Below are 12,855 nucleotides of genomic sequence, written 5' to 3'. Positions count from 1 at the left end.
AGTATTTTGGTCACACGACGAGGTTGAGTTAGTGCAAATACAGATTGATTTACATGGGCACAGTACAGGGAGTCCCTGACATTGCGGCGGGTTGGAGGTTCGTATTAGCAGGCGTTCACATGTCACGAACTCCCTGCATTTGGACTATAAGGCCCGGTTCACGCTTGCGTTTGCAGCCCAAACTGTCAGTTGAAACGGATCCGTTGAGGTCTGGTCCGGCTCCCTTCCGGTCCCGTTCCGTTTCCGTTCCGTTTGTATCCGGTTTTTCATACGTTCTGCATACGTTTTAGATCAGTTTCCGGTTTTTAAAGAGATAAGATACTGTATATATACCAGGGGTCTGGAAGGCGTGGAAATGCACTGCGTTCATTGTTGGAGAGAGCCTGCACTTCTGGAGGTTACTGTGGTCTGAGTGCCCCTTGGACAGGTTTAGCCTGCACTTGGACAATCAGGTCCTCTATGCTGTATGGTCTGATCTCTGCCATCTTCCCCAAATAATCGAGCACGAACTGGGAGGAATCCCAGTCAAACCCTGCTGGGCAAATGTGTCAGCAAACAAAGATGGCCGCTGTACCATAGAAAGCATACAGGAAGAGGGCTAGAAAGGTCAGTTTTATAAGCAGTGTGTCGTCAACTTCCGTCTTCCATTAGTCCCTTTTGAGCTGCCAAACCTTCCGGATCAGTTCCGCAGGGCACAACGTTCCGGAAAAATAGGGTCTGCGGCATTTTTCCGGACCAGCCGCCAGGACGTAAAAACCGGAAAGGAAACGTATCCGGTGGGACGGACGGATGTGTACGGACCCATAGGTTAACATTGGATCCAATCTCGTCCGTTCCGTTTGTACAGTATACGCTCTGGGTCCGGTCCGGAAAAAAAACGAGTGTGAACCGGGCCTTAGACGCAGTGACTTTTTTTTCCCCCCACTTTTGGGGGATAAAAAGGGAGTCTTAAGGTGACCATACATCTGGCGACTTGGCGGCCGATCGACCATCCAATTTGATTATTATAATCGAATTGGATGAAAATCGGTGCTGCCAAGTGCATGCCTGACCGACAAAGCAACCAGTTTCGGGACGGAAATTGGTTGCATTGTCGATGCTGTAAGATGTCGGGCCGAAGTTGGTTGGTCGAGTACACGGCGGGAACTGCATGCAATTTCCTTATCGACTAAATCATCCACCGCCTTGCCGCTCTGTAATGTAATGTCTCCCCCGTGTGAAGTATACATTACGTGTCCACAGCCTCCACTTGTACCCCGCTGCTCCAAAGCACATTCTCCTCTTCCGCATACACGCATGTCACACGTGGGCCCTAACTAGAAAACCACGTGGGGAATGCGTGTATGTGGAAGAGGAGAATGCGCCCGGAGCAACGGGGGACAAGTGGAGGCCACGGACAGGTAATGTATACACTTTGGCATGGGGGACATTACATTAGGGGGCACAGCAGTGTGGCGGCACACAGGGCTGATTCCTGGGATCCGAGATGAAAAACTAATTATAACATCGCCTTGCAGCACTGGGTCCCTGGTTCGAATCCCAGCCAGGGCACTATCTGCAAAGAGTTTGTATGTTCTCTCCGTGTCTGCGTGGGTTTCCTCCGGGCACTCCGGTTTCCTTCCACCTTCCAAAAACATACGGATAAGTTAATTGGCTCCCCTAAAATTGGCCATAGACTACAGTACTTACACTACATAATATAGATATATGGCAATGGTAGGGATTAGATTGTGAGCTCCTTTGAGGGACAGTTAGTGACAAGATATATATATATACACTGTACAGCGCTGCGTAATATGTCGGCGCTATATAAATACTAAATAATAATAATAATAATAATAATAATATAGTGGACAAGCAGTCAGGAACATGTGTGAGGAGGGAGTTAAGGTCTGGGGCCGAGAAGTACAGTTGTGTATCGTATGCATATAGATGGTATTGAAACCCAGATGAGTTGATTACTAACCAGAGATTTCAGAGGCAGAGGGGAGGGAGGAGTGACATTTTTCACAGGCTGAGGGGTGGAGATGCAGTTGCAGATTACCTGTGTAATGATGACAAACAGAACATGGCCGCTCTCATTGTATCACAGGAATAAATCATCATAAACTAATGAAGCTGTATGCAGCCAGATTTGATGAGTAAACTATCTAAACTTTAGATAAGATATATAGACAAGTTACTTGTTATTATTATTATTTAGTATTTATATAGCGCCGACATATTACGCAGTGCTGTACAGTGTGTGTGTGTGTGTGTGTATATATATATATATATATATATATCTATCTCTATCATATCTAAAGTTTACATAGTTTACTCAGCAAATCTGGCTGCATACAGCTTCATTAGTTTATGATGATTTATTCCTGTGATACAATGAGAGCGGCCATGTTCTGTTTGTCATCATTACACAGGTAATCTGCAACTGCATCTCCACCCCTCAGCCTGTGAAAAATTTCACTCCTCCCTCCCCTCTGCCTCTGAAATCTCTGGTTAGTAACCTCCTTCCTCCTCCTGCCCAGACTGAGCTCCCATAAGCCCTTGCTATATGGGACTGAGTGCCTTGGCGTTTAGTTTATCGGGAATTTGAGTATTAAAAGAAGATGAGTATTTGGCTTGAGGAATGCCCTATAAACTATATGTAAGGAACACAATTATGCAATGAATAAAAGTTCATCTCAGATCCACTTTAAGTCCCCTCAAACTTTGAGCCTTTAAATGCATTATTTTTACAACTAATCATGTTCAAAACATTTTTACTTATCAGTGTTGACCTTTTCTCTCTAGAATGTCTGCATCAGATAAGTGAAATGGCATAGTCCTTAGTCTGGAAGGTTTTAACTAGGGCTTTCTCTCTGAAGTGGTAGTCCTGCTTGATGATGAAATTCCTCAACTCCATCTGCACGAACAGTATTGCTCAAACTGGTAAACTCCAGGGTATGAGAGACCACTACAGAGCTTTATGTAGTGGAAATCCTTAGGCAGTGCCAGCCATGTTTTACCAGCCTACCGTATGCGATTGTCTGTCTTCCTTGATTAACTACCAAGTCAGGTTAAAAGTATGAACTTGTTGAATGAAACCAACTCTAATTATGTCTCCATAGGCAGCATGGCTGCTGAAGGCTGTGACCTGCATTGATCTGACCACTCTCTCTGGAGATGACACCCCATCCAACATCCATCGACTGTGTTTCAAGGCAAAGCATCCAATTAAAGAGGATCTTTTACGCAGCATCAAGATGGAGGACTCTGGTAAGTTTGGATATTTCAAAAGTGGAAATCTCTCTGCATTCTCAAGGTTGTCCAACAGGTATAAAAATATTTTGTCTAGCAAAGCAAAACCATCCAGCTGGTATAAGGCGGCATCCTAGCTGTCCTACCAGGTAAGCTAAGGTTTTCTGGCTGCAATAACAATTTTTTTTTCTAGACAGTAGAACAAGAGAAGAGAAATGCCTTACAGATGCCAAAGTGAAAGCTAAATTTATCTTCAGTTTTGGTCAACAAATGTCTGATATCTGTACATATCTATAAGAGGATTTCTCTAAGTAGCATGCGGAACAGGTGAAGGATCAGGTGATCACCTGATCTGCGGAAACAGAAAGCCAAGAAGATTAAAAGCCCCCGCCCACCCCTAAACCTCAGTTCATCGTTTTCACCTAGGAAACATGCTAAGAGAGAGCTCACACTTTTTTATTTTATTTTACTCACTAGAGAGTTATCCTTTTCTGGGGGAAGTTTCAGCTTGATCTCAGAGGGGATTGAAGAAGGGGTCTCTTCTGAAGGCAGACCGTTATAGCTGTAGGCATCCCCCGTGAGGAGTATCGGACCACTTGTCGCGTGGTTTCGGCCGCCATACTCCGTTGGTATACGCCTCTGTCACAGGCCTGCTCAGAAGAGCGCTTCTGGCCTATGCCTTCCAAAGGATGCGTGACGCTTCCTGGTGTGACGCCTTCCGACCGGAAGTAGGAGGCGCAGCCAGGACACGGGGCAGAGTGGAAAAGCAGGAAACTTTTTAAGACAGCATGTTCCTGGCTTTCTCCGACGGCTACATCATCTGGCTTCAGCCACAGCGCCAAGGTCCTGCTCACAGCAGCAGTCATGCGCAGCAGGGGTGGTAAGTCCTCCAGTGGAGGAAGAAAATGCCCAGGCCCAATGCTAATCCACAACCTAAGTATAAATGATGTGGTTTTTGTAATGCTAAAATGCCGATTTATTTCCCTAAGGGCCCATTTACACTTAATCAGTTGGTGTGCGTTAGTACGCGTTAGTATGCGTTTTTTCAATAGCAGTGCATTGTGAAAAAGATTTTAGTTAAAACGCATTAAGTGTGAAAGGTGCCTTAGGAAAACATGGGCATTACTTTGAAAATCAGTTTTCTTTCAGTTTTAACTGCGAGCAACTGATTAAGTGTAAAAGTGCCCTAAGAATGCATGTCAGCCTTGCACTTAATTGGTCATTGCCTCAAAAACATTAAAGGGGTAATGGATTCTGTTAAAAAACCATATGCAGGAAACCCTGGATACGTTCAAAAAAATCCCTTGTTGTCCTTCCCACTGAAGTTCCCACTCTTGGGCCCTCACAGATTTTGCTTTCCCAAACTTCCAATTCCTCAAAAGAAGACATTTATCTGCAGACCAGATACGTCCTTTTGGATCTGATCTGCAGATGAATGTCCTTTAAACAATTTGTGTATGAGATCTCCAGATATAGACTATATGAATGCATTTTGCAGGTACAGATCTTTTGCATGTGTACATGTCTTTAGAAAGATCAGTCTTGCAAACCTCCCTGACAAACCTATTGACTGTAAAGATTTTTATCTGATGGGTGTACTCAGCTTGACAGAATAGACTGTGTAGGTATGCTCTTAAGGCGCGTACACATGCCGGATTCCCGCAGATGATGAGTCGTCAGACCCGCACGCGGGGCGGCTGTTCTGCCGACAGTTTCCCTGTGTGTACAGTCTGTCCGCAGGCTGATGAGGCTGGTTTTGACAGATCCGCTCGGTGTTTACTGAACTTTTTGAACCTGTATTTATACAAAGGTTTTGGTAGATAATTATCCTTATTATCCATAATGCATTTGAGATTCACATGATTACAGTTGCAGATGCACTGTCCTTGACCTCTCTGCTATCTCTTTTCTATTGTTTTATATTTTAAACACTGAGTACACAATTTACAAATCGCTCCAAATTCTAATTACTACTGTATACAAATAATGAATTGTATAGGAATGCAGAAGTTACAAATTGCACAAGATTTACGCGGTTTCTAAATCCTGCCACATACAGGCCATGAGTCTTATTATTATTATTTTTATTATTGAATTATAAAGTGCCAACATATTCTGTGGCACTGTACAAAGTAAGACTCGACAATGGGGTACATAATACAGACAATGGTGTACACGAATATACAAAATTCATAATTGGTGACAAAACACAAGATACAGAATTGGTAATGACTGTGATAAAAGTAACATGATGAATAAAATGCATAATGATTTCCAGGACACAATAGGAGAGAGCCCTGCCTGTGCAAGCTTACAATCTACAGGAATAGGGATGGCCAAGAGGTGGGGTAGTATACAACTAACATACAGAGGCAGTGTGTTTTAGGATATTTAGTAGGAGTGCAATTTGGTCTTAGGACAAAAGAGAAAGTGACCTAAGGTAGCGCATATGCTTGTCGGAACAAGTGAGTTTTTAGTGAACGTTTAAAGGTAACAAAGGTTGGTGAGTGACGGATGTGTTGTGGGAGGGCATTCCCGAGGAGGGGTGAAGGACGTACAAAATCTTGTGAATGTGAGGAGGTAGTTCTAGAGGAGGAAAACAGCAGGTCATGTGCAGATCTAAGATTACGATTAGATTGGTATCTGGAAATTAGTGAGGAGATGTACAGGGGAGAGAGATTGTGGAGAGCTTTGTAGGTTTAAGGTTAAGGGAGCATTTCCACTTGAGCGGAAACCGCCGCGAATCCGCAGAGTTTCCCCGCAGGCGAATAGTGCGGGGAAACTCTGCCATAGGGTGCAATGGTAACGCCGGCCGAATCGCTACCGCTAGCGATTCGGCCGGCTTTTCCATCCGAATCGGCGTGGGAGGCTGCTGCACAGCTGATGGGATTCGTCTGCTTTCCCCGCAGACTCGGAAGAGCCGGCTCGCGTCTCGCAGGCACGCGCCGCTCTAGTGGAATCGCGCCCTTAGAGTTTGAACTGTATCCTCTGGTTAATTGGCAGCCAGTGAAGAGCTTGACAGAGAGGGGCAGAAGAGAAAGCTTGAGAAGAAAGATGAATGAGACGAGCAGCTGAGTTCAGTACTGACTGGAGCGGGGCCAGTCTGTTAGAAGATAGTCCACAAAGTAGTATGATACGATAGTCCAGACAAGCTATAATAAGCGCATGTATTAACATTTTAGTTGTGTCGTTAGTGAGAAAAGGTTGGATCCGAGATACATTTTTGAGTTGGAGATGACAGAAGCTGGTTATGGCGTGAACAAAACTAATAAAAAAGAGGGAGGAGTCAAATATTACCCCTAAGCACCGTGCTTTGGGAACTGAAGTTATGGGCGTGTTATTAACATTTCTTGTTATTTCAGGCAGAGTAGTGGACCGAGACGGTGGAAAAATGATTCATTCAGTTTAACTCATATTAAGTTTTAAGAAGCGAGAGGACGTGAATGAGGATATGGGCAGCACGGTGGCGTAGTGGTTAGCTCTCTCGCCTTGCAGCACTGGGTCCCTGGTTCGAATCCCAGCCAGGGCACTATCTGCAAAGAGTTTGTATGTTCTCTCCGTGTCTGCGTGGGTTTCCTCCGGGCACTCCGGTTTCCTCCCACATTCCAAAAACATACGGATAAGTTAATTGGCTCCCCCTAAAAAATTGGCCCTAGACTACAGTACTTACACTACATAATATAGACATATGGCAATGGTAGGGATTAGATTGTGAGCTCCTTTGAGGGACAGTTAGTGACAAGATATATATATATATATATACACTGTACAGCGCTGCGTAATATGTCGGCGCTATATAAATACTAAATAATAATAATAATAATAATAATATAGTGGACAAGCAGTCAGGAACATGTGTGAGGAGGGAGTTAAGGTCTGGGGCCGAGAAGTACAGTTGTGTATCGTATGCATATAGATGGTATTGAAACCCAGATGAGTTGATTAAGTCACCAACACCCTGCATGAAGATGGAAAAGAGGAGGAGGCCAAGGACAGAGCCTTGAGGAACTCCTACAGACAAAGGATGAGGAGAAGAGCTGATCTGAGTAAGAGACTGTGAAGGACCTTCCAGAGAGGTAGGAAGATAACCATGAGAGAGAGAGGCCCTTTATGCCTACAGATGAAAGTATCCGTAGGAGTAAGGTGTGGTCAACAGTATCAAATGCTGATGACAGGTCAAGAAGGATGAGTATGGAAAATTTGACCTTAGAAGATCTAAGAAGATCATTGGCAACTTTAGTAAGGGCTGTTTCTGTGGAGTGGTTAGAGCGAAAGCCAGACTGGAACTGATCAAGCAGGGAGTTAGTAGATAAATAATGGCTTAATTCAGCGTGTACGGTATATGGTGTTCAAGTAATCTGGATGCAAGTGGGAGAAGTGACACTGGACGGTAGTTGGCGAGTGTGGTAGGATATAGAGATGGGTTTTTAAGAAGTGGTGTCACAACAGCCTTTTTGAGTGGGGACGGAAAGGTGCCAGTGGAGAGGGTTTAAATATCAATATTAGTGCAGGCATGAGAGAAGAGGATAGCTGCAGAATGAAATGGGAGGGAGTAGGATCCAAAGAACAGGTGGTTAGATGAGCTTTGGATATTATAGAGGCGAGAGAATGTTCAGAGAGTGGAGAGAAAGCAGTTAGAGAGCAAATAGAGATGTGGAGGTGGGATTTGGGGGCTGTATGGAGAATTCACTTAGGATTTTGTCAATTTTATCAGTGAAGTATGTTGTAAATTTTTCAGCTGATAGGCAAGATGGGAGTAGGAGATATCCACTTTTACGAATTATGGCTAAAACTATTGAATATAAACTAGAAATCATATAAAATGTAGACTGTCTAATTATGATATTTACAGCTACATATGATTATGTAATAAAAATAACAACTTGATAATAAAGATACAATATTTTTGACACCTACATTACATGAGACAAGTTTCTCGTTGTCAAAATTGTATTACTCAAGCATGCCTCCATTTTAAGATGCACTGCCGTTGAGTGCAACATCTTTGCTCCGCCCCCTGCCAGCATCTTAGGTCTTTCAAAATAATTGTAGCACGCCATCATTTTCACTGTGCCCAAATGACCACATACTTGGCAGTAGATATGTATAAAGACGTATATGAGTTATTTTGTTTTCATTCCACTTTACAGTTTGGAATATTAAGTCTGTTACTCAAAATGCTAATAAAAATTCCTTTTATTTCCATGATGTAATGGGACAAAACAGGATGACTCCTCCCCCAATGTGTGTTTGGGGGAGGAGAATATCTTCTAGTTATTGGTGTCTTCCATACCTGTCGTTTCTTGAGTATAATCAGCTGTTGCAGCAAACAAAGTCTTTGACTGTGAAATATCTGTTTGACAGGTGTAACGACTGGTGCTGTATGCGTCTATCCAGCTCGTGTGCAAGACACTGTGAAGGCGCTGAAGGATGTTGGCTGTGACATACCCGTGGCATCAGGTAGGCACACAGTTATTTCTCCCATCTAATGGGAAAGCTCACAAATGTTACTGTTTGATTTATAGTACAAGTGTTTCTTCATCTGTAAGTAAAGCATGCACTTCTGTGCTGATTAACCTGCCATAACACTATTCACCTGACTCCATGCTGACTTTACTCATGTCCTTCCACCCCTCCAGTTACCCCTTCTTTCTTTAGGCAACAGTATTTTTTTATTTGTCAAATAGAACCAATTGTTCTCCATTATTTCACTGGTTTATAATTAAACTTTTAAACTGTGTTTTACGCATACCGATATGTATTTAATACAAGCTGCAGCCACATCGCTCTGCTTCCATAAAACTTTCTAATGAGAAAGAGCTATAGCCAGAGGCACCGTCTGGAGCACCTAAGTAAACAATATGGTGGACAATCCCAATTACTATTTGAATTAGAGGCCCACCAACCTTTTTATGTTTTCAATTTCTGCACTAGGGCCAAGGAAGGAATGCTGTTACATGTGTGAAATTGTTTGTTATAACGCATACAGTGGAGGAAATAATTATTTGACCCCTCACTGATTTTGTAAGTTTGTCCAATGACAAAGAAATGAAAAGTCTCAGAACAGTATCATTTCAATGGTAGGTTTATTTTAACAGTGGCAGATAGCACATCAAAAGGAAAATCGAAAAAATAACCTTAAATAAAAGATAGCAACTGATTTGCATTTCATTGAGTGAAATAAGTTTTTGAACCCCTACCAACCATTAAGAGTTCTGGCTCCCACAGAGTGGTTAGACACTTCTACTCAATTAGTCACCCTCATTAAGGACACCTGTCTTAACTAGTCACCTGTATAAAAGACACCTGTCCACAGAATCAATCAATCAAGCAGACTCCAAACTCTCCATCATGGGAAAGACCAAAGAGCTGTCCAAGGATGTCAGAGACAAAATTGTAGACCTGCACAAGGCTGGAATGGGCTACAAAACCATTAGCAAGAAGCTGGGAGAGAAGGTGACAACTGTTGGTGCGATTGTTCGAAAATGGAAGGAGCACAAAATGACCATCAATCGACCTCGCTCTGGGGCTCCACGCAAGATCTCACCTCGTGGGGTGTCAATGGTTCTGAGAAAGGTGAAAAAGCATCCTAGAACTACACGGGAGGAGTTAGTGAATGACCTCAAATTAGCAGGGACCACAGTCACCAAGAAAACCATTGGAAACACATTACACCGCAATGGATTAAAATCCTGCAGGGCTCGCAAGGTCCCCCTGCTCAAGAAGGCACATGTGCAGGCCCGTCTGAAGTTTGCCAATGAACACCTGAATGATTCTGTGAGTGACTGGGAGAAGGTGCTGTGGTCTGATGAGACCAAAATAGAGCTCTTTGGCATTAACTCAACTCGCTGTGTTTGGAGGAAGAAAAATGCTGCCTATGACCCCCCAATAAAAACCGTCCCCACCGTCAAGCATGGGGGTGGAAACATTTTGCTTTGGGGGTGGTTTTCTGCTAAGGGCACAGGACAACTTAATCGCATTAACGGGAAAATGGACGGAGCCATGTATCGTGAAATCCTGAACGACAACCTCCTTCCCTCTGCCAGGAAACTGAAAATGGGTCGTGGATGGGTGTTCCAGCATGACAATGACCCAAAACATACAGCAAAGGCAACAAAGGAGTGGCTCAAGAAGAAGCACATTAAGGTCATGGAGTGGCCTAGTCAGTCTCCGGACCTTAATCCAATAGAAAACCTATTGAGGGAGCTCAAGCTCAGAGTTGCACAGAGACAGCCTCGAAACCTTAGGGATTTAGAGATGATCTGCAAAGAGGAGTGGACCAACATTCCTCTTAAAATGTGTGCAAACTTGGTCATTAATTACAAGAAACGTTTGACCTCTGTGCTTGCAAACAAGGGTTTTTCCACAAAGTATTAAGTCTTTTATTGTTAGAGGGTTCAAAAACTTATTTCACTCAATGAAATGCAAATCAGTTGCTATCTTTTATTTAAGGTTCTTTTTTCGATTTTCCTTTTGATGTGCTACCTGCCACTGTTAAAATAAACCTACCATTGAAATGATACTGTTCTGAGACTTTTCATTTCTTTGTCATTGGACAAACTTACAAAATCAGTGAGGGGTCAAATAATTATTTCCTCCACTGTACATGTAAAAAGGGTGCTGGGAAATTTGGGTGCAGGGTGCAGCTAAAAGGTGGCACACTCTGCCTCTAGCTATACTCCTGTCTAAGTTAAAAAACGTTTTGCCTGCTGATAACCTAACAATGTTTTCCATGTGTAATTTGGAAAATGACAGTTTGTAAAAAAAAAAAAAAAAAAAAATCAATTTCCGCTAACTTGTGACAAAAAAAAGAGCTTCTATGAACTCGCCATACTCCTATCGGAATACCTTGGGGTGTCTTCTTTCTAAAATGGGGTCACTTGTAGGGTTCTTATACTGCCCTGGCATTTTAGGGGCCCAAAACCGTGAGGAGTAGTCTGGAAACCAAATGCCTAAAAATGACTGTTCAGGGGTATAAGCATCTGCAAATTTTGATGACCGGTCATAAGCAGGATGGCCTCTTAGATGACAGGTTGTATTGGCACTGAAGTGCAGGAAGCCCAGGAAATCGTGACCTGGACATGGCAGCAGAGAACATGGGCATGTGAGGTATTGGTTTCGTAGACCAATAAGACCGCAATACATTTTTTTTGACTAGACCCATGTTAAGGAGAAGGCCCCAAAAAATGTTATGTTAGGAAACTTGGAGTGGTTTCCACTGAATCAGATCAGAAGCACGCAGGTGGCAGATTAGGGCCTGATCTGATGGATAGGAGTGCTAGGGGATGACAGGTGGTGACAGGAGGTGATTGATGGGTGTGTCAGGGTGTGATTACAGGGGGGAATAGATGCAAGCAATGCGCTGGGGAGGTGATCAGGGGGATCTGAGGGTGTGGGTGGGTGTTTGGGTGCCCGCAAGGGGCAGATTAAGGTCTGATCTGATGGGTAGCAGTGACAGGGGGGTGACGGGATGAAGCAATGCACTGGCGAGGTGATCAGGGGGGGTCTGAGGGTGTGGGCGGGTGATTGGGTGCCCGCAAGGGGCAGATGAGGGTCTGATCTGATGGGTATGATGGGTAGCAGTGACGGGGTGATTGATGGTTGATCAATCAAGGGGTAGATTAGGGTCTGCTCTGATGGGTAGCAGTGACAGGTGGTGACAGGGGGTGACGAGGTGGTTGATGGGTGACCAGGGGGTGATTAGAGGGGAAAACAGATGTAAACAATGCACTTGGGAGATGATCTGAGGGTGGGTCTGCGGGCGATCTGAGGGTGTGGGCGGGTGATCTGGTGCCCGCAAGGGGGCAGGTTAGGGTCTGATCTGATGGGTGGCAGTGACAGGTGATGACAGGGGGTGATTGATGGGTGATTGACAGGTGATCAGTGAATTATTGCAAGGGAGAATAGATGTATACAGTACACCGGGGGGGGGGGGGGGGGTCTGGGGAGGATCTGAGGGTTTGGGGGGGGGGGATGATCAGGAGCCCCCAGGGGGCAGTTTAGGACCTGATCTAAAGGATAGCATTGACAGATAGTGACAGGGGGTGATTGATGGATGATTAGAGGGGTGATTGGGTGCTAACAGTGGGGTGATCGGGGGGGGGGGGGGTCTGAGGTGTGCTGTGGGTGATCAGGGGGCAGGGGGAGCAGGATCAGTGTTTGTGTGTGCTTACTAGGGGGCTGCCTCCTGCCCTGGTGGTCCCTCGATCACTGGGACCACCAGGGCAGGAGGCAGCCTGTATAATACACTTTGTATACATTAGAAAGCGTATTATACACTTTGAACGCGGCAGATTGGGGATTAACAACCCGCCGGTGCTTCTAATTGGCTGACGGGTTGACGTCGCGGGTGGGCGGAGCCTAATGCTGGCGGATGCGCGCCTTTCCTCTGCAATTCGGTCCCCCAGGTACCGACGCCTATCGACATTACGCGGGCCTAGGGGTGCCACTTTGCCGCCGCCCATAGGTAGTGGGCGGTCGGCAAGTGGTTAAAGAGGAGTTGTCAGCCATACTATCTCAGAAAAAAACCCCAAATATATAAGTAGATAAATACCGTACTTGCTCTACTTACATACAGTATGTATTGCACTGTCCACATTTTGATTTTAGTGATTTTTC

The 12,855-nt window shown here is 44.5% G+C and overlaps 1 protein-coding gene across 2 annotated transcripts in view; it reads left to right on the top strand.

Moving 5' to 3' along the window:
• Positions 1-12,855, top strand: part of DERA (deoxyribose-phosphate aldolase) — a 118,994-nt gene that overhangs the window by 50,812 nt on the left and 55,327 nt on the right. For both annotated transcript variants that reach the window (XM_068277384.1, XM_068277385.1), the window contains exons 3-4: positions 3,108-3,255; positions 8,602-8,697. In XM_068277384.1, the coding sequence (XP_068133485.1) occupies positions 3,108-3,255; positions 8,602-8,697 (244 nt within the window). The remainder of the gene's footprint in view (positions 1-3,107; positions 3,256-8,601; positions 8,698-12,855) is intronic.

The sequence above is a fragment of the Hyperolius riggenbachi genome, chromosome 3, assembly GCF_040937935.1.
Source record: "Hyperolius riggenbachi isolate aHypRig1 chromosome 3, aHypRig1.pri, whole genome shotgun sequence".
In the NCBI taxonomy this organism is placed as follows: domain Eukaryota; kingdom Metazoa; phylum Chordata; class Amphibia; order Anura; family Hyperoliidae; genus Hyperolius; species Hyperolius riggenbachi.
Note: the sequence above shows the minus strand (reverse complement) of the source record. Positions and strands in the feature narration are given on the sequence as shown.